This window comes from Hyaena hyaena, unplaced genomic scaffold (genome assembly GCF_003009895.1).
Source record: "Hyaena hyaena isolate Hyena2069 unplaced genomic scaffold, ASM300989v1 scaffold_361, whole genome shotgun sequence".
In the NCBI taxonomy this organism is placed as follows: Eukaryota; Metazoa; Chordata; class Mammalia; order Carnivora; family Hyaenidae; genus Hyaena; species Hyaena hyaena.
The window spans coordinates 1,066,293-1,088,894 of record NW_024080991.1 but is presented as its reverse complement, the minus strand read 5'-3'; the positions used below and the strand labels follow the sequence as shown (position 1 = coordinate 1,088,894).

General features: G+C 38.2%; 1 protein-coding gene across 2 annotated transcripts in view; it reads left to right on the top strand.

The window, feature by feature from the left end:
* The window catches only part of SLC30A4 (solute carrier family 30 member 4), a 28,683-nt gene extending 14,479 nt beyond the window's left edge, over window positions 1-14,204 (top strand). For both annotated transcript variants that reach the window (XM_039250071.1, XM_039250070.1), the window contains exons 4-8: window positions 6,950-7,103; window positions 8,496-8,694; window positions 9,587-9,692; window positions 10,777-10,911; window positions 11,514-14,204. In XM_039250071.1, coding sequence (XP_039106002.1) covers window positions 6,950-7,103; window positions 8,496-8,694; window positions 9,587-9,692; window positions 10,777-10,911; window positions 11,514-11,668 — 749 coding nt within the window. In that variant the 3' untranslated portion in view covers window positions 11,669-14,204. The remainder of the gene's footprint in view (window positions 1-6,949; window positions 7,104-8,495; window positions 8,695-9,586; window positions 9,693-10,776; window positions 10,912-11,513) is intronic.
* The last annotated feature ends 8,398 nt before the right edge of the window (window positions 14,205-22,602 follow it).

The window sequence follows — 22,602 nt, the reverse complement described above, 5'->3', positions numbered from 1 at the left end:
TCGAACCCACGAACCACAAGATCATGACCTGAGCCGAAGTCTGATGTTTAACCAACTGAGCCACTCAAGGACCCCTAAACAACAGTTTTTAAAGATACACTATTTAACTCAGGTCTTTCATTGCATTTTTGTCAATAAAATCTATTTTCGCAAAAATCATTTAGTGAAGGTGAGAGTGAAGGTAGTTTTAGATTTGAGGGAAAGAGCAAGTGGCTGTCCCAGGAGTCAGTTCCATTCTGGTGATACATTCCCTTACTTCTTGTGAATTCACAGATTGTGTAAAATCATTCAGGTTTTTCTTCTTTTCTTCTATTATATTACAGTGGCAGTTCTGTGGGAAAAGGGAGAGCTGGCTAGGAACCGTTATATGAGCTATTTTTAAGTGCTTAGACTTATTTGACTGTGGGTATATCCTCTTATTCTGTAAGTTAAAAACCTCAGAACTTAATGAAACATACTGTAGGAGAAATCCCACAAATCCTTAGGAGGAATAGCAAGCACTGTCTCCCAGACAAAGGACAAGGCCTGTTCTAAAGAAAACAAAGCTTTCTCCTTGCTTGCTTTCTACTTTTATCCTTCTCTGTGGATTATGAGCATAACTGACTCATGGCTTTTCTTTCACGTCTTGGGCTGAAAAAGCTGCATGGCTTAGATAAAGATAGAGATAATATGAAAGGACTATAGTAAGCAGAGTTGTCTGTATTTGAAATTTTTTTTAAAAAGCACGATTTACATTTTGGCAATGCGCATCTTCAGCCTAGGTTAATGGCAAAGTGACAGTGCAGGAGTCGTTTGTAGCAGTGTGTGGTTCCACTCAGCAAAGACCTTGGCAGACCTGGCTAGATGATAGTTGTCCTAAGGTAGGTATATAGTTAATTCTGTGTAGTTCTTTATTTTATTCCCTGATGCTAAAGGAGCAGAAAGTATTCAGCTAAAAAATCTCTTCCCCCATACATGCTGCAAAAACCATAATCTTTTCTCTCTGGTTAGTGATTCATTTTAACAGCTTCCTCCCACCCCTGACAAGAATAATGCCTGTTAATTAATCACATCTTAGAATTAATTCACATCACCTGAACATCTGGAAAAGACTAGGTATGTCCTAGAAATGGGAGTTTATACTAAGGCAGAAGGGTAGCCTTGAGCGAGGTGGTCAATGTTGGATACCCAAATATCAGTTTGAGAGTGCTGGGTCCCTTGGGTGTGGGGTAGAGGGTGCAGTGAGAAGGCAGCAAATAGAAGAGAACTGAGAACAGCAGCTGAAAAGATCCAAAGATGAACTTTGCAGTTTAGCTTGGTGTTCTGGTGGCAACAGTGGGCCACTGAAAAATGCCTTAGCCTGAATGCAGTAGGGCTGTCGGTGACTAAGTTGAAATTCAAATATGAGTTTGGAAATTCTAGCCAAATCCAGCACAGCCCACTGATTTTCCTTTTGTTTCCTTCCTATCTTTTATTGGAAGAAGGTAGAAAAGAGAAATAGCATAAAAGGAAATATAAGAGAGAATGGGTCTCCATTCTCTTTCCCTGTTCATTTTTATAGATCTCTGAAACCTGTCTTTAAATGTTTGCTCTAATTTTTTGAGGCAGTAGGAAGACAAACATTATATAATTTGGAGGAAATCTATTCATTGTTGGCATCATAGCATTACAAAATTTAGCAGTTAATGATAGGCCAGTACATCTGGCAGCACTCGTGGAAAGCAAAGTATGCTTGGGTTGAGTGTGGTTTACAAATTGAAGCAAATTGTTAATTATTCACTGAGTCAGTGCTCAATAGGTTGATTGAATGAACAGTAGTATAGGCTGGGGAGACCAGCAGTAAATATGTACACAGATACAACATAATTACAAATTGCATTAAATGCTATGAAGCAAAAGAATACGGTACTGTGATGGAGAATACCAGAGGACGGAGAAGGAAGGACTCAGTGGTGTTCATATGAACCTTGAAAACCTCTAGGTTTGGCAATTTATAGATGTTTAAAATATGCATTTTTCATATTTTATAGTACTATCAAAACTTGATAGTACTTGATAATCATCGCTGTTTTCTCCCATTTGATTTTTTTTTCTTACCATTAGCCATTCAAACCAAAATTGTTTATTCTCTGTATGTGAAATTCAGGGTATATTTTAAAAGACCTAAGTGATGTTATAATAACATATATTCATTCATCTTCCTCTTCCAGTGCTACATTTCAGTCTGATGGAGAGAGTTATTTGTGTGTAAAGTAGCAAAATATGTTAGAACTACTATAATAATAGATTTTCTAGAATTTCCATAAAAATCTTTCAAGAGTTTTCAATTTATGATACATTTCCATTTAGTCAGATTTACCTAAAGCTACTGTAGTAGTAACTTTCACAGAAATCTAGGGTTTCAATTGTGAAAGTCCCTGGGTCTCCTTTCAAAGATGAAGAATCCGTATGTTATGTACTCCTTTTTTGTTGAAAACCTTTATTGTATGTTATGTGACCGGAGACTAACCCAGAGCAATAATGAGAGGAGTGGAGCTAGTCATAATGTGGTTGTTGATGGAAAGCTTCCCTCTCTCTTAAATGTTGGGGGGCAAAAATCTTGCCTATGTTTATCTGCATTCCATCATGTTAAAAATATTATGAAAAGAATTTTAAACGCTAATTCCTCCCATTCATGATGTTTCACCAGAGTTTCATCTGTTCATAGTCAAAGAGCTTTTATCAAAAGAAATGATCATAGTACTACTATTAGGATTTTTAGCTATATACTATCATCTGTGCCTTATACTTCTCAGTTATAAATCTCAACCCTAAAAATCTATTTCAGGTTTTCTTTTTCCCTTTTTGCATTTATCGGTATCCTGTCTAGAAGACATTTTGACAGGTGATTAGATGAAAAATAACAGATGAATGTCTTTGCTTTTCATCAAGGGAACTAGACATGAGGCCATTCCTTACTGATTACTGGAAAAGAGATATTGATATTAGGATCCTAATATGTTATTTTGGAAAGTTCTAAGAAACAGCTGAATTCCATTACTCTTAACTGTGGGCAAATATTGGGATCCCTTTTATGCTACTCACATGGGTGAAAACTGGTGTGGAGAACTGTGTTCAGCGGCAGGAACCCTAGTGGGCCTTCTAAGTATGGGAGTCCTCCCTACCAAAATCTAGTCATGCTTTAGTTTGACTTTCACTTTTTTTTTTTAATGTTTACTTATTTTTGAGGGGGGGGGGGCAGAGAGAGAGAGACACACACACAGAATCCAAAGCAGCCTCCAGGCTCCGAGCTGTCAACCCAGACCCTGAAGCAGGGTTCAAACTCACAAACTGTGAGATCATGACCTGAGCCAAAGTGGATGCTTAACTGACTGAGCCACCCAGGTGCCCCTCACTTTATTTTTTTTAAGTTTATTTATTTATTTTGAGAGAGAAAGAGTGCAAGTGTGAGCAGGGGAGGGGCAAGGAGGAGGGAGAGAGAACCCCAAGCAGGCTCCATGCTATCAGTGCAGAGCCGGACATGGGGCTCAATCTCACCAACTGTGAGATCATGACCTGAGCCGAAATCAAGAGTTGGATGCTCAGCTGACTGAGCCACTCTGGTGCCTTCATTTTACTTTATTTTGAATGTTTTTGCCTTATCTGAAAGTTCACAGTAAGGTAATTTTAAGTGTTTAGGAAAATTATCACTGGGAGGCAGAGTTGCCAGATTTAGCATGTGTTGTTTACGTACATACATTCTTGCAGACACTCAGTATGTCTGAAATATTGCATGGGACATACGTATACTAAAAAATTATTTGTTGTTTTTCTGAAATGCAAATTTAACTAGACATCCAGTATTTTTCATCTGGCATACCTACTACTGTAACTGTATCATTTATCATCCAAACCAGGACACTTTTAAGAGTAAAGTGGAGGACTTTTAATAATTTTGCCAAGACAACAGACATATTGGGACTATCCCAAGAAAAGTAAAGAATTGTCAACCTAATTATAGGAGGTTCTGAAAGGAGTTTTAATTACTGGTTTTAGATTTTTGTAAGCAGTCACAGCTTTATGTCATTAACTTGTATTGCTATGAATCTATATAAGTATAAAGTATTGCTTTATAATCTTATATTAAAAAATTTGATTAAGGCATCCTGACACATGATTGAAGTTCTATTTTTGGGGAAGATGTGGGGGAGGGGGGAGAGTTTGAGAAGAATTGGTTTTATTTTATTGAGTGAGCAAGTGAATGACTGAGTAGGATCAGGAAGGAGAGAATCACAAGCAGGCTCAGAGCTGTCAGTGTAGAGCGGGATGTGGGGCTCAGATTCACAAAACTGTGAGACCATGACCTGAGCCAAAATCAAGAATTGGATGCTTAACCGACTGAGTCACCCAGGTGCCCTGGTATTATTTTTTTAAGTAAACTCTAAACCTAACATGGGGCTTGAACTCACAACCCCAAGATCAAGAGTTGGCATGCTCCACTGTCTGAGCCAGCCAGGAACACCAGAATTGGTATTAAATATGAATTTTATAGAGAAAATTCTCTTACTCTGTGAGTTACATGAAATTACGGTTTAAGGATGTTTTAATTATTTCTTTTTATTATATATATGTGTACTTTACCATTAGCAGTTACAACTTAAATTCTGTATGTTTTCTGTCTTGTATTTGACTTAATTCTTGTTTTAGGGGATATAGTAAATAACCTATTACTCCAATTTAGCTCACCCATCTTCATTTTATAGCCTTTCACCATTTCCCCTTGCTCATAAGGGGAACTTGTGAGCTCAGCCTAACTAACTTCATTCTGCAGATCCACCCATAGATACTTGCTATGCAACGACCACTCTGTTGAGTACTACAGTAAATGTGACCAGGATGGACCTGGTCCTGTCCTCAAGCTGCTGAAAGTGTGCACTCGATATGCTAGTCGCTCCACAGCTTTGTGTATTTCACATTGTCTCTCTCTTCCTAACCCCCTGTTTCTTTTGAAGTGTGATGATTAGTATGTCAGAAGTAGGCGTAGCATGGTTTTGAATAGGAACTGTATGTTGTCTTATTCCAACATTTGTTCAGCTGATGCACAGGATTTTATTGGAGTTTTGGCTACATTAACAAGATGTGTTCAGGAAACAGCTTATAACTGCTAGATAATTTTTCTGTGCTGTAACTTATGCATCAGGATAAAAATGTATCAAAGTTCAGTATATTTGAACTGCCTGGAACCTTTGAGCAATTAGTTAACTCAGATAACAGTTTCACAGATTGTTTTATCTTTGACAAGATTAATGTCTGGTTTCTCTAAAGGAAAATTTTTCTTTACAATATTGTCTTGCTTTTATTGTTTTGATTGGAAAATTTTTCTTTACAATATTGTCTTTTATTGTTTTGATTGTCAACAGTTGTTTTATATTGTAATGTTGGTTAAATATTTAAAAATTTAAGTACTTCCCACTGCCCTATTTGTGTTATCTTGAAAAGATATAAAATTCTTTCTACTGTATACTCAATGGTAAAAGTTTATATGATACAAAAGCATATATAGTGCAGTCATCCCTGTCTCCCACCCACCCATTCTTTTCATAACCGTTTTTTTGTCAGTATTTTACATATCCATTAAGAGATTACATGTACAGATATTATTTATATATTATTTTTTCTTTTCACAAATAATGACATACCACACACACTCTTGTGTACTTTGTTTTTTTTATGTAACACTGTATCTTAGAGATTATTCCTTATCAGAACATAGAGCTAGAGTCCTTTTTTTAACAGCTGCATATTATTCCATGTTACAAGGCCCCTACTAATCACTTTTTTATTGTTTTCAGTTGCTTGCTCTTATATATACAGTGCCTGATGAACAGCTTCATAACAGCTCATTTTGCACATGTGCATCTCAGTTAGCATGAATGTGTATGTATATCATTGCAAGAAGAACTTCTGTGTCAAATTGTATTCATGAATACTTGAATGTCTTATAGTTTTCTTTTAGTTTAAAGGTAATATCTATCTGTGGTAAAATTTAAAACCTTACTGAAAAGAATAAATTGAAAAATAAGTTCCCCAAGCTTCTAGTCCCACTTCCTGGATATAACACTTTCTTGTCTTTCTTGTGGTTATCAACTTGCCTGATATTTATTTTTCTTTTTCCTTGTTTTTTAAAACATAACTGCTTTAGGATACTCCATTATATGGACATACCATACTTCATCCAGTAGGTTCCTCACTGGTGGACATTTAAGATGTCTCCAGATATTTTTTGATACTCCTGAGGTCACAGTGGAAAACCACGTAGATATATGTATGCAACATATCATGTGTTTGTTCTATTGAATAGATTCCTTGAATCAGGGAATACATGCATTTTAAATTTTGATTCGTTTTACTAACTGCTCTCCAAAAGATAATTCCACTTGATACTTCCACCAGTATATCCTTGCTAACTGGTTGTTATCAAAACTTTTTAATCTGTATCAGTTTAGTAAAAGACAAAAAGCAATCATATTCTTCTTTGAACTTCTTGTATTGTGATTGATAAATTGGTCAATTCTGTTAATTTTCTGTGTATTAGTATTTGTGTCCTTTACACATTTTTGGTTATGGGTTGCTCACTTTGTTACTGATTTGTAAGTGTGGTCTTCTGTTAGGAAGTAGTCTGTGGTCATGTATGTTACAAGTAATTTTTTTTCAGCTTTTCATTTTTTACCATGTGTGTGGTTTGTTAAATATACACAGTTTGACCCTAAAGAGATGAGGGAAAGGTGGAGAGTGCTGAGAATGAGTCATCAGAGGATCTAGAACAAACTACTAAACACATTTTAAATAAGGAAAATAACATGACAGAAATGATAGTGTTTTTGTCTCTCTAGAGGAAAGATATAAATAAAAGATTGCGAAGTGTTCAGTTTGTATGAAGTGTAATAACCATGCTACAGATATATTTATTTTTTTATATTTTTCCCTCCAGAGGTTTTATCAGCTATGATCAGTGTGCTGTTGGTATATATACTTATGGGATTCCTCCTATATGAAGCTGTCCAAAGAACCATCCATATGAAATATGAAATAAATGGGGATATAATGCTCATCACTGCAGCTGTTGGAGTTGCTGTCAATGTAATGTAAGCTCTACTTTTTTAATGTAATGGCATTATTTTTAGACTAGTTTTAAGTGCACAACAAAAGTTGAGCAGAAGGCACAGAGATTTCCCACATATCCCCTGCCTTCACACATGCATAGCTTCCCCATTATCAGCATCCCTTCGCAGAGTGATGAACCGACGTGAACACACCACCACACAGTGTCCCCAGTTTACATTTGGGTTCATTCACTCTTGGTGTTGTATATATATTCTGTGGGTTTGGACACTGTGGTGTCATATACTCTATTGTTTTCACATCAGTATTTTTAAGTACTGTGAACTTAGAGACTTTTATATATGCATTCAGTAATGGGCAGTGGTATTTTTATGTATTTTAGAATTATATATTTTAAATATGTAATTTTTCTTATATTAATAAAACGCTTGGAATTATAAATTCCTCATTAGTTTGCTCTGTTATGCTTAAGTTTGACTAACCATGAGGAATTTAAGTGGGACAAAGGGTTTTTTAAAAATTTTATTTTATAATACTTTATATTAATAAGATATTTTTAAACTACAAACTTTTTTCCCTGAAAACTATGAAATTTTTAGGTTATATACTTAATCATTTGGACCAGCAGTCAGCATACTTTCTTGTAAAGGGCCAGATAGTAAATATTTTGGGCTTTGAGAGCCATGCAGTCTCTTTTGCCGCTACTCTGCTGTTACAGAACAAAAGCAGCCACATTTAACATGTAAACACATGAGCACGGCTGTGTTCCAGTAAAACTTTGTTTACAAAACCAGGTAGCGGGCCACATATGGTTTAGAGACCATGGTTTGCCAATCCCTGGCTTCCATTCCTACCTAAAATAAAATCAAAGGCCTTACCATTGCCTTTTTAATAAGATCCTGTGTACCTCTCAAACTCATACCCTAGCCTTCTTGCTCACTTCAGCCTAGCCACAATGGCTGTCTTGCTTTTTTGAAACACATAGAGCACATTTTCATCTAAAGGCTTTTGCCCTGGTATTCCTTCTGCCTAGAACACCCTTTCACCACCACATGCTTCCTGACTTGATTAGAGTCTCTGCTGAGATTGGAATCTCAGAGAAGCCCTGTGTGACTGACCACCACCACCACCCCCTCGGCACTCCCCGTCCCTCACAGTGCTTTACTTTTCTTCAAAATAGTTGCATTGCCTGGCAGTTATTTTATGTATTGATTTGTTGACTTCTATGCCTTCTCTACTACAACAGAAACTAGTAGAGTTATTATAGTGTTGTTATTATACCTGCTACACAGCAGGTGCTCAGATACATATTAATGAATGAGGTCCGTGTTGTCTCATTATTGTCTGATTAGTAATATGTATTTTTTATCAATACTACTAGGAAGAATAATGATGTTTTCTTTTATTTTTGACAGAATGGGGTTTCTGTTGAACCAGTCTGGTCACCACGCCCATTCCCACTCTCTGCCCTCAAATTCTCCTGCCGTAGGTTCTGGGTGCAGACACAACCATGGGCAGGATAGCCTGGCGGTGAGAGCCGCGTTTGTACATGCCTTGGGGGATTTGGTACAGAGTGTTGGTGTGCTAATAGCTGCATACATCATAAGATTCAAGGTAATAAATTGCTAGAGTTTCTGTTTTCAAATATCTTTAATTTCAATATTAAAACTAAAGGTAATTGTCTTTTATCAGTACATTGGACACCAAAGCCAGTCTTACTCTTTTTGCATTTAGTTAGGTAGGCTTAATTGAGCCATCAGTATAGCTCTTTCGCTAGCACTAAACGCAGTAGTATCATTTTACAGAGTAACTTACCTATAGCTGGCTTCAGTACCACCTTCACTCAATTTTAAGCCTTGTCCCTGAACTGCTATATACTGGAATGTGTGCTGGACTAGAAATCTGGAGATTTGGGTTCTAGCTGTGGCTCTGCCATTTAATACTTTGACATTGAGCAAGTCCCTCAACTCTAAAATCTTATTTATTAGGTTTAATTATTTTGGGAGTGCACACAGGCACGCACAAGTAGGGGAGGGGCAATGAGAGAGAGAGAGAGAGAGAGAGAGAGCACGTGCGAACAGCATCTCAGGCTCCACGCTCAGTGCAGAGCCTGACGCAGGGCTCGGTCCCATGACCATGAGATCATGACCTGAGCTAAGGCCAAGAGTCAGACACTTAACCAATTGAGCCACCCAGGAGCCCCTCTAGATCAGATAAGTGGCTGCTAAAACTCATTCCAGCTCTGATATCCTCTGGTTCTGAGTGGAAGATTTAGGGAAGGCACAGAGGAAAGCAGTAGAATAAATGATTAAACCTCTGGAAATAGGTCTTACAAGGAAAGGCATTTAAACAATCTAGGAAAGAGTCTTGGTATCTAAATTGTAAAGGTATTCTTCAGTCCTGGCGAAGGCAACTAAAGAATGGGGGACAGTATGGCTGGCTTTGCTTTACAGTCTGTTATGTCAGTCCATACTTAATCATACGATTTTGCTCTGTCACCTTTCAGCCAGAATACAAGATTGCTGATCCCATCTGTACATATGTATTTTCATTACTTGTGGCTTTTACAACATTTCGCATCATATGGGACACAATAGTTATAATACTAGAAGGTAAGATCTCACTAATATCCCCCATTGTGGGTTTATTATTTCCCTAAATCGGATTGGAGGTAGGGGGGCCACTCTAGGGTACATAGGAGTCATGTCTTTTTACAGATGCTTACTATAGGCTATAGTAACACCACTTTATGTGTATATAAAATATAAGAATTGATGTGCTCTCCCATCTGTTACCTATTTGATCCTTATATAGCTAAGGTAGGTAAGGTAGACATTATTATCCCTATTTACCAATAAGGAAATTGAGGTTCAGAGGGGCAGTTAAGGTAATGCTGCTAATAAACTGTGGAGCTAGGACAAAAATATAACTCTTTTGACCCTTAATACAATTATGTCTACTTGTCTGTTATTCCTTGATTCCCATTTACCTTGCTACTTTGTTATATGTCCAACATCCCTACTTACTGATATTATGTATATGCATGCAAGTTTTCAACAGTACTTCCATTATCATTGAATGTTCTTTTTCATTGCTTTTTATGTTGATCCCAGCTTTTTTTTTAATGCTTATATTTGAAAGAGAGAGAAAGAGTGAGAGTGCAAGCTGGGGAGGGGCAGAGAGAGAGGGAGACACAGAATCCCAAGCAAGCTCCGTGCTGTCAGCAGGGCTCGAACCCATGAACCATGAGACCTGACCCAAAATCAAGAGTCAGACACTTAACTGACTAAACCACCCAGGTGCCACTATCCTAGCTTATTTGTTAAATGAAGTATTCAAGTTTGATTTTTTTTTTAAGTTTATTTATTTTGAGAGAGTGTGCATGCACACGTGTGCCAAGCACAGGTGGGGAAGGGGCAGAGAGAGCTAGAGAGCAAGAGCGCGAGAGCACCCAGCCCATGCCGGGGCTCTGTCCTGCATGGGGTCATAAGCTGAGCCAAAAGCCACGAGTTGGCTGCTTAGCCAGCTGAGCCGCCCAGGTACCCCTTATCTTAAAGTATTAGTATATTTTAAAGTATTCATTTAAACTGAATTTGGTAAAGCCATTTGATTTCTTTGGAGAAAAAAAATTCTATCAGTTATGTATAACTTTTTCCCCAAAATAAACTTTACTTATGATATATTCTAAACTAATAGGTGTACCAAGCCATTTGAATGTAGACTATATCAAAGAAGCCTTGCTGAAAATAGACGATGTATACTCAGTGGAAGACTTAAACATCTGGTCTCTCACTTCGGGAAAGCCTACTGCTATAGTACACATCCAGCTAAGTATGTTGCTGACAGTAAATCCTGGGGTTGGTGGACTTTACCTTTGGAATTGAATTAAACATTTGTGCTTTTAAGTAAATATGAAAATGTTTCTGCTGGAAAGATTTGCTTTAAGGGAGGGTTCACACTTTTCAAAAGGTGAGTTGCAGATCAGTAATGACAGCAGAGCAGTAATTTTCAGTCTCTTTAAGATGAGACATTACAAATTGATCTTTGCCTTCAGATTAAAGCATGAAGTGTATTTACTATGCTTTATTTCTACATAAGAAAAACTGGATCTGTTTCTGTATCTTTAGGTCATTTCATAGATTGATGCTTTTTATTTATCAAAATAATACATGTATATGGCTTGTTGTTTTTTTTTTAAGTAGAAAAGACTTGTAATTGACATCTAGTATTCTTTCCCTACCTGATAGTGGACTAGGGAGATTGGAATAATAAGCCACCTTGGCTTTCGAAGCTGGTGTGCTTCTCTGAGAGAGTAGCTTCAAGAGGAGAGAAAATCTAATAAAAATAGGTTCACTGTATATTAAGTATATTATTTCTCGGTGTCATTGGAACTGTTTACAATGAATACTAACGATATTTTCTTGACATTGCAGTTCCTGGAAGTTCATCTAAATGGGAGGAAGTGCAGGCCAAAGCAAAGCACGTATTATTGAACACATTTGGCATGTATAAATGTGCTGTTCAGCTTCAAAGTTACAGGCAAGAAGTGGACAGAACTTGTGCACATTGCCAGAGTTCCAGTTCCTGATTTCCTAAGGGACCACTGCCTTATTTATCCTGCAGTCACAGACCTGAGAGCAATAAATGTGCACACCTGCAAGAGAAAATGGAGTCCTGACAGCTGTGTCAGTATCAAGAATCCATCTTTCAAAACAATCGCTCCAGCCTGACAGTGCTAGTTTCTGTCTAAAGGTAAAATGAGACTTCACCATGATTTTCAGATGAAGATGTTTCCAAAACACTATTTATAGAATGAGACGTGATTCTACAGATACCTCAGAGAAGACAATCCAAGACCACACTTCGTTAATTATGACTGAGTACGTGTCTTGAAGGAAGCATCAAGAATTCAGTATTTGCATTTAAAAATCCTTTCTAAAGACCATTTTTTATCAAGCTAGTGCTGGAAAACTGAATTTTTTTATTATGTAATCTTGACAACCAGCTTCTGGAATTCGACACCCAGCTATGTTTTTACAGAAATTATTTCTCAACAGATTTCAGAGAATATTAGAAATTATCAAGATAGTGGAATAAGCATGTATTCCTAAGTGTTTCAGAAATGTTTTATTTCACAATGTTATTGTTATAGTTATACTTTATAAACAGCTTTTTCCAGATGTTACAGGGTTTTGAAGCTCTGAGTTATCATTTTGGTTATCTGTAATCTTAATCAGAACCAAATCTTTACATGTTGTGGTTGTCACTGTCATTAGGAATATTTAGGAAATATTTTCAATACTATTCTAAATGGCAGAAGTTAATCTTAAATTACTCTCTGGTAATTTAAAATATAGGAGTGAGGATAGAGTGTGGGATGTCAGATTTAAGTCTTCCTGCAGTCACTTTTATTATTCATGGAATTATCTTAAGAATAGCAGGAGACTTGCAAAATATAATCAGTGATCCTCTGTCCTTGTCAGAACGGAAAGTGTGCTTGGTACCTAGCTTCCGCCTCCGTACCAGTTAGTGTGTGCCCTTTCAGGGTAAAACCCTGGAGGGTAGGGTTCAGTTTGTAATGCCTCTCTCTCAGATGTAGATTAACCACATTCCTCCAGAGAGAATTTGTTTGATGATATCAGGGATTCTCCATGGACTCCAGAAACCCTAAGATAGAATTTTGAGGTTTTCCAATAATACTATAGCAGAGATGCCCAAAGAGATAGAGAGAAGACATTAAAAAAGAAAGAAAACGTCAAGGGTTTTTGACCTTGTGTTTGTGTTTTTTGAAACACAGGAATAGGGATGGACATTCAATCTGTTTCGTAAGGAGGCTAAACCTGAAACTTTCCAGATGGAATGCAACCTAATTGGTACCAGTTGTGTTAAAGAGGTAGCTGTGAAAAATCAGGTTTCATTTTGCAGCTGTTGGTTTTGAGATTATCTTTATGCACTTTAGAAGTCCATTTTCACAGGGACAGTTTCTTAACCAAGAATGGATATGGTTCTTGAGGTCCTCAGAGAATTAGAGTACAATTACTAGACAAGATGTGAATTAGAAGCCTAGATAAACATGCAGATGATTTATAATATCAAAGAAGGAGAGGAAACAGATTTCATCTTTCTACCAAGTACCTCACTGTAAGTAAACCTAAGATAAAACCTGAAGTTACCTAAAAGATTATTAAGAGTTGATGGTATCCCCCAAAAAAGGATTGATGAGGGTTAATGGTATCTAGCAAAACCCAGTTTATTGAATTGAAAATTAACTTTCTTGTTGTGAATCCATTTAAAATAATGATTTGGATTTTTCAAAAATGTGAGTAGTGCATACGCTGTTTAAGTGAAAATTCTCTAAAATATGGAAAGCAAATAAGAATAAATAACCATTTCAGTGGACATCTGGGCACTTACGGACTTTGGGTACCTAGCAAGAGAAAAGAACATGCATCGTATGCTAATGGCTTTCCCCATATTTGCAAGTGTTTCCCATGAGCTTGTTTCCTGCAAATTTTCCCTTATCTTAAATAGGTGGATCTTACTTTTCCTATCAACCTGTTCCTTGAAAAAGTTATTTGATAAAACAGTCTGAAATTCATTTGAGGATTGAAAAGGATCTTTTGTAAAATGCAGAAACATTGAAAACTTTTGTAAATTTTAATGAGTGTGCTTTGTTTAAGTGAGGTGCACATGAAGTTCTCTGTGCTTTGTCTTTTGTAGCGAGGACTACAGATTTTGTACTTGTGCTTTCCCCGGGGCTGAGATTGAAAGCTGATAGATTTCACTTTTTGTAACTTGACAAAACCCACAGAGGACAATGTGAATTTAGCAGATGTGACCAGGGACTGCACGGCAGAAGCCAAGAGCCTTGGGTCTGTCCCTGCCCTGCTGAGCTGCAGCCCTGCGTCACACCCTCAGGCAGCCCTCACAGGAAGAGTTCTCCACCGTCCTGTCACAGGCGCTGAGTAATTTTGGATAAATACCTTGCATTGTTAATTTTGCACTGAGAAAACAGATCACATGTAAAAACTGGGCAGTTTTTCGGTGTGATGTATTTTTTTAAGTAGGCTCCATACAGTGTGGAGCCCAGTGCAGGGCTTGAACTCCCAACCCTGCAATCAAGACCTAAGCTGAAATCAAGAGTTGGACAGTTAATCAACTGATGCACCCAGGTGCCCCCAGTTAGATGTATTTTAATTAACATTTGCAAATAATCAGAGTTACTTGTGTATATAAACCTGGCTGTCACAACTCTGGCCAGAGGCAGCATTTTGATTTATTTTAGGAAAAGACCTCTTTCATTAACGACCATGCTGCCTTACAAATCTAATGTTAGGAATATAGTTGCATAAGGCATCTATCGGAGGGCTTTGAAATATAGAACCAGAAGCAAATAGAATTCCCATATGCACTTCCCGTAAGCTGTGCCTTGTGTAATGTGAGCCCAGAGTTTTGCAGCTTGCAGCTCCGTCAGTATTGTTCACCAAATCACAGGATCTCTTATTTTACTTTCATTTCAAATTTGGGTACTTTTTTCCCATTTTCTAAAACTAAGTTTCCTGCTCTTAAAAGTCTCAGTGTTCTGGGTCTGTGTCTTGAACCCAGTTGTCCTCACTGAGAGTGTTTGTTTTTAGTAGAATTTTCCCAGAATAGACACGGGCAGGATCAGATACATGAGCTTCCCTTTCGTTTTAATGTGAGGAAGACCATCTTTCTGAAACAAAGCTCCACTTATAAAGTGTTTCTAGGTGAGGAAGAGCCCTTTTTTTTTTTTTGAAACAGCTGATTGTTCCTGATCCAGATTTCTCTTGCACACTGAACTTTACAGAATAAGTATGATAGAAAGAGACTACACTATACAACCATAAGTGAAGAGTCTAATGAGACTGAGTTGTGTCTTAAACAACTGCTCTCATCACTTTAGAAGAGATAGTCATTCACTACTGAAACAAGCACAATTAGGTAAATTTATTTTCTCTTTATGAATCTATGTGAATTGGTTCACCATAATGAATAAGGTGTGTTCTTACAGAATTTGAGCCCCTTAAGGTTTTAGGCAATTTTGCTGTTGACTCTGCCTTACGTATAGTAAATTTAAAGTTACAGAATGTGTTAATAGATGTAAGATTAGTTCATTTGGCTCGGTTTCTTTTTAAACCAAGCTTAGCTCATGAGCCAGGAGGGTATTGGTCACAAATGAAGAGTGACGCCTTGCTATATGCTGTGTTGAGGGGAGGCGAGTCTGATTTCCGATTTAAGTTTTATGTCTCTAACCAAAACATGATTTGCAGACTCTTGACTACAGATCTGTCACGAGAATCTTGCTGGAGAGGGTGTCAGATTTGTCTTATAGCTCACCAATCAGGGATATTTTTTGTGATGTTTGTCAGAGCCCGCAAATTAGGAGGAATTGTCATGGGGGTTCCTCCTTGAGTCGCGTGTGTGCGTTCAGGCCATCTGATCCTTGAATTCTTGCTTACAGAGGGTTTACGCTGTGATCTTACTCTTCTGATCATATTGTAAGGACCAACAAACATTTTCTGGTTTTTGGTAAGACTGGAAAACATTGACGGAGACTTTCCAAATTACATCTATGATGGCGTCAGTTTAGATATTGCAGTTAAGTATATTCTGAAAAATCGAAATGGCCGGTATGTCACCTTTGCACCTGGAAGATTCTGTATATTTGGAAAGCTTATGCTTCTCTAAAACTATGTGTTATTAAGCCATATCACAGTTTAAGAAATTGTATATACTTTTCCATTTGCCCTTTCAGAAACCAGGTATTTTGCATACGATTGATTTTAGGAAGATTTTGAAGCTGGTGTTTGTCCATATAAGATCAAGGTATAGTATATGTATATGTACTGTATTTGCAATTTTCAAATTGTAATTTCCTATACATTTATTAAATAAAGTATTGTTTTGCCGTGTGGTTTATTAAAAAATGAAAATATATAATCCTGAAATTCCTGGGCTGCTTTATTGAGCAATAGTAGTAGACCTTAAAACATAGTAATAATCTTAAAAAACATTGGAAAATAGATTATAACCTAGTTTTATAAACTCAGACTGTAATGCCCTCTTTAAGGTGTTTAAGAAATAAACCTGGGGCGGGGCGCCTGGGTGGGTCAGTCGGTTAAGCAGCAGACTTCAGCTCAAGTCATGATCCCAGGGTTCGAGAGTTTGAGCCCCGTGTAGGGCTCTGTGCTGACAGCTCAGAGCCTGGAGCCTGCTTCACATTCTGTGTCTCCCTCTCTCTACCCCTCCCCTGCTCATGCTGTGTATCTTTCAAAAATAAATGTTTAAAAAAAATGCTTAAAAAAAGAAACCTGGGAAAAAGCTTCTGGATAAAGAAAAAAGATATTTTAAAAATCTGTAACTTTTTCTAAGAGTCACTTTTAATATCCCTGCAGCCCCCACAACAATGGCAGGAAGGAAAGAGACACTCCTGCGAAAGGAAGATTGGTGAGGGCCTTCGTAAAGGCTGAGAGGAATGACCTGGGGGCCCGCCCACAGTACAGACGGGGTCAGCACACTGTGCCTCATGGGCCAAGTCTGGCCTGCAGCCCATTTTGCATGGCCCATGGAGCCGAAACTGGTTTTCGTATTTTTTAATGGTTAAAAAAATAATCAGAAGACTAACACGTGAAAATTATGTTGAACTTTAAACTTCAGTGTAATGTATTCCTCGAACACAGCCACACTCATGTGATCGCGTATGGTTACCTGTGGCTGCTTTCGTGCTGCGGTGGCAGGGCTGAGTAGTTGGGACAAAATATTTACTGTCTGACCATTTATAGGCAAAGCTTGCCCGCCCTTGGTGTTCACTGTTGTATCGTGTCAAGGCCCTAAGAGCATAGATGGGTGCGGCAAGCTCTTCTGGAGCCTGCTTGGAAGTTTCTGACTGGCCGGTCTGAAGGCCACCTGAGCCACCAAAGCTGCTCGCCTCCCCTTCCCAGTCTCGTCTGTCTTCCTTGGAGTTTGAGGCAGAGAGAGAGGAAAAGAGGAGCAATATTTCAAACACCATCTATGTGCCATACTCTCTAATGTTTCCTAGCAAAGCAGTTTTCTGCCCCCAAACACCAGGATCATTTCCAAAGACTTTTCAATATGCAGATTTTTTAATTTTCACTTGAGTTGTGACAAAAAATAAAGAAAACGTATGTATGTTGAGTACCTTACCCAGTTTGTGCCAACTGGGAGCTCACAAATGAAAAACACCATTTTATTTGCTAGGATGAAACCTGGTTACTGGGCTTTAAAAATAATATGTTCCTTCAAGTTTTCCAGTCACCTAGAGAAAAACTCATCTATTTTTGAAAATAGTAATAAAATAGAGTTTTAGGTAAGTTATACTAGTGAGATGTTAACATAATTACTTAATTACTTACCTAGCTATGTATCTATTTTGATGTGTCATTTTTTTCCGTCCTTGTCAGATGCTAAAATATATTTGAATTTATTTTACAATAAATTATAAATTAGCCTTACAAACTCATTCATGCCAAACTTTCAATTTTATTTAATATATTCGTTGGATAATATTTTTGGTTATAATCCAATTCCAACTATGATATATTTTCTTTAAGCTATCATTCAGCCTAAGCATAAATAGAAGTATATTTATGACTAAATATCATCTTTACATAAATCATATGTATAAGATTAGGAGGTTTAAATATCTAGACTCAGTGAAATATCACCAAAGATCTCATCATTTTCAAGCAGCATTCTGGTTTAAGGCTCTCATGTGACTTTTACAGAACATGAACTATCAAGTTTGGCCTCTGGGTATTACCCAATAAACATGAAGATGATACTTTGTAAATTACCAGATTCCTTCTGTGAACTTTTCAAAAATTTGTTCTGGTTTGACTTTTCAAATTCCTATTGTCTATTTTACTTGCCAGCTTCGACATACTGGTTTGTGGGGTTTTGGTGTGTTTGGTTTTTTTTTTGTTTGTTTGTTTTTTTAAACACTTGTTTGCTTTAACAAAATGCTGGCACCATGGGAAAAATGTGTGTTGGTTTTTCTACCAAATACAAAGAGCTATTTCTTGGGAAGAAAGTAGGATTTTTTAATGGAAATTTTCAGAGACCCCATGAATATAAAGCCAACCCTAAAATAAGACAGACCACCTCTGTTTCCCTGACTTCCCTAGGATTTCCATTCTTCTCCTTCCTCCCCAGGGGAGTCCTGCTAACAACATAAGTGGTTGCAGGGATACTTGCCTCAGGACAGTGACTAGTGGATATCTGGCCTAGTCAAGGAATGAAGAAGATGGAGTGAAGATGGGAGTTTCCTGGACTTCCATTCATTAAATCATAGTGCCCTGTGAAGGCTACTGGCAAATGCTAGTTCCAAAAGGCTCCTAATCACTTTACGGTTTGAATGGAGTTTCAGCATTATCCGAACACAAGCCTATTCCATCCTCTCTTTGCTTTTTTGTGTAAGGATATTTTCCTAAGTCCAGCATATTTGTTAAAGTTCCAAGACAAAGTATTAAATAATTCACAGTGTTTTAGCCATTGAGATATACATACTTGGTTTGAGAAGTGTCCTCATCTTTAAGATACCATAATACTGGAATTGGGACATCTCAAAGAATTGGTTGGGATTTTTTATAATAAGGCATATTGAAACTACTTCCAGATGTCAATTCATTTTACAGTCATTCAACTAAGAATTGATGTTTGAAGACCATCTCCCTCCCACTGAACATGTCATGGACTAGAACAAAAAATTCCTGTTTAAAATTTTTAAATTTAAATTTTTTAAAAATTTAAATTTTTAAAATTCCTGTTTTAATTTTTAAATATTAAGCAGGAAATGAAACAATTTTGTTTTTGGAGAGCACCTTGGGTCATACCCTCAACCCCTATGGACAGAAGATCACACTCCCATTATGGATGGTTTGAGAAACTGGCCTGTAGGATAAAATCCATCCTCTTGGTAATGACATATAAAATCCTTCTGGTTTGGTGACTGCTCACTTCTCTACCCACAGTTCCTTTCCACAACTACTATCCTATCTCCCATGCTTCAGCCATACCAAACCACAGTCCAATTTTGGTTAACGGGGGAAATCATTGCTAACATTTATTGAACCTTTACTGCATTTCAGACACTGGTATGTACTTTATTGTGTAATTCTCATGATGGTATTTTGGTGAATATTATAATCTTCACTTTACAAATGAAGAAACTGAGACCAGGAGAAGTTAAGTCCTTGCTGAAAGTCACGTAGGTAGTCTTGTCTACAGCAAGAGAAGGTCACAGACATCTCTTAAATATAGTTATAACTAGTAAACAATACAAAAGGGATCCAGTATAGACTAATGTAGTCCAAATCACAACCATGTTTTAGATAATAGATGTGTACAGGTAAAGGAAGTATAATCATTTAGAACACACAACTTTCTATAATTTATTACATGCTTGGCCAAAAAGTAGCCAAAAGTTTACTCCATTTCTTAATTGAGTTCTTGTTTTTTGAGGCACTAGAACAGTGCTAAATCAGGTCTTAGCATGTTGTTCTCACTAGCCTTTCCTCTCTTCATTCCTCAGTCCTCACAGCCATGACTGGGAAGGGTTTGGACCTAAGCCATGGGCCAGGCTCCTTCTGGCATTCCTGCTATAGCCAGCCACTGCTCTGTTCTTGGGACAATGCACTTCCATGTCCACAACTGGTCTTGTTCGTGAAGGGGAGGGGCTCTTCCATTGTTACAGTCAATATACCAGGGGACCCACTAGGCACAGCAATCCTCCAAATCTTAAGTCAATGCTTACATCACTTTCGGGGGAGGGAAATGTAGCTAAATCAAGCAGAAAGGGTTGTGCCTACCACTGAGCCATCACCAAGGCAGGATCAAGACAAAGAAACAGCTCAGAAACATTACATAGAGACTGTGAATCCATGGGAAACAACAAAAACACAAGCCTCCAGTAATTCGTAGATATTTCCAGGAAGTCAATGAACTTCCCACAAGCCATGGAATTATGGGTTAAAGCTGATGTCATCTTGGTTGGGAGGGGGTAAGATGTAGTAGATATCTGGTTAGTTACTAGGTAGCTCCAAACCAAATAGATGCTTTCACTGTGAGCTCACACAGAGGTATGGATTCAGAGCGGGCTGCCTAGGTTTCCATCCTGGCCCTCCTCCTCTCTTCCTAACACTGAGATTCTGGGAAACCTTTTCAACTTCTCTGTACCTCAGTTTCCTTGTCCACAAAATAAAAATATTAACTGTCCCTACCTCGTGACTTTTATGAGGATTAAATGAGCTACATAAAGAATGCTAAGAACACATCATTATTACAAGCTAGTTTCTTCACAAAGACACTGCCTATTATTTTTGTACTTGACTAACTGAGCAGTGCCAGTCTTACAGCTACCAGAACAAGGCAAAGTTTCTTATCCTCTGCTCCTTTGCCCCCTTCTTTATCTGGAAAATCATTTCCCCAGCTTCTTTACCTCACAAAAGACAACTCGTCCTTAAAGACTCTTCCTCAGGCATCATCTCATCTAAAAAGCCTTCCTCTGCCTCCCTATGTGAATTAGGAGCCCTTCCTCTGTGCCTCCCTCCCTCCTTCATTTGGTCACCGTGGGAGCCACCAGCGTCTGATTACCCACAAGCCCTTGGGGGAGGGACCTAGGTGTTTTCTTTGAATTTCCAGTGTTGGAGACACAAAAGGGTTACGTGAATATTCCCACAGTTGGAAACTATACATACACTAAATATCTTTTTTTAATGTTTTTTTATTTTTGAGAGAGAGAGACAGAGTATGAGCAGGGGAGGGAAAGAGAGGAGACACAGAATGTGAAGCAGGCTCCAGGCTCTGAGCTGTCAGCACAGAGCCCAGTGTGGGACTCAAACTCACAAACGCTGAGATCATGACCTGAGCCAAAGTCAGCTGCTTACCTGACTGGGCCACCCAGGTGCCCCACTAAGTATCTATTTTTGCATGGAAATTTTTTAAGGAGCTCTCAGAATCCCCACTGTCAATGCTATAATCTCTTTTCCATAATGTAACTGAAACCCTATCATAAAACTGCTTCTCTGAAAAAATGTTCCAGATTGGCTATCTCCCAATAACAAAGAATTGTGGTTTTTTGGGGTACGTATAATTACAGTTATACAGAATACAGCTATTCAAGAATTTCTGGTTATTTTCTGTATCTCTTTAAAAAGATTACAACAGAAATTAGACCCATTTCTGAAACACCCCAGACAAGTACACAATTAATTGCAACTAAATTAGTGTTAACGGCCAGCAGCTATTATCATTTACAGAACCTGATAATCTCTCCTGGAGCCCGGGTGGTAGCACCAAGCTAGGTCCTGTCAATCCCAGTCTTGATGACAGCTTGTTTGTTTTACAAAAGACACTTTATTTTTAGATGATGAACATTTAGAAGATGAACTATTTTCAGCTTGAAACTGGGGGACAGCTCACACTACTTTAAAAGTACTGATGGAGTTTAAATCACTCATTTTTAAAAATTAATTTTTTAATTCACATCCAAGTGAGTTAGCAGAAGTGGATTCCAGGGATTCATCCCCTACATATTCATCCCCCTGCTCTTCCCACCCTGTGTCTTCCTTAATGTCCCTTGCCCATTAGGCCCTCCCCCCCAGCCACAACCCCTTCAGAAACCTAATCACTCTAGTCTCACGGCTAAAACATAATACCAAATATACAGAAGTACACTGGAGTAAGAGGCAGAAGAACTGATTCTGGTCTCAGCTTTGCTATGTGTGTCTCGTGACTGGACAAGTTACTCTGTTTTGCTGGCATCAGTCTGGCTGTCAGCATAGTTAATAAAACACTGATTGAATGCTTAGCACTGTACATGCCGGGCACTCTTCTAAAAGCTTTGGGGGTGGGGGGGCACCTGGGTGGCTCAGTGGGTTAAGCATCTGACTCTTGATCTCAGCTCAGGTTATGATCTCATAGTTTGTGAGATCAAGCCCCATGTTGGGTTCTACAATGACAGTGTGGAGCCTGCTTGGGATTCTCTCTCTCTGCCCATACCCAACTTGTGTGCAAGCATGCACATTCTCTCTCCCCCCCACCCCCCATCTCATTCTCTCTGAAAATAAATAAACATTAAAACAAAATAAGTGCCCAACTAGATGGACAGGTTACGTTAACTCTGACTTTATCTCTCCTAGAATTGCCTGAGGCTTACTAACATTTTTTCGTCAATAAAGACCCTGAGGGGCTATGCTCTTAGAGCCTCTTCTCCTATGTCCTTTGTTGTTGAGACGAAAGGAGAGGCAGCATGGTGTGATAAGAAAGTTCACATCGAGCCTGTGAGGGCTCAAATTCAGCTCTATGAACTTAATAGCTGGGTGATCATAGCCAGCACCTAGACCTCTCAGCTGTACAAGATAACACCCTGGATGTCACAGGTTTGCTTTAGGGGTAAACTACCATGATGTCCATAAACTGTCTAGCGTGGTGTTTGCTGTTCAACACATTATCATTTCCTCCCGCTCTCCACTCTGTGACTGA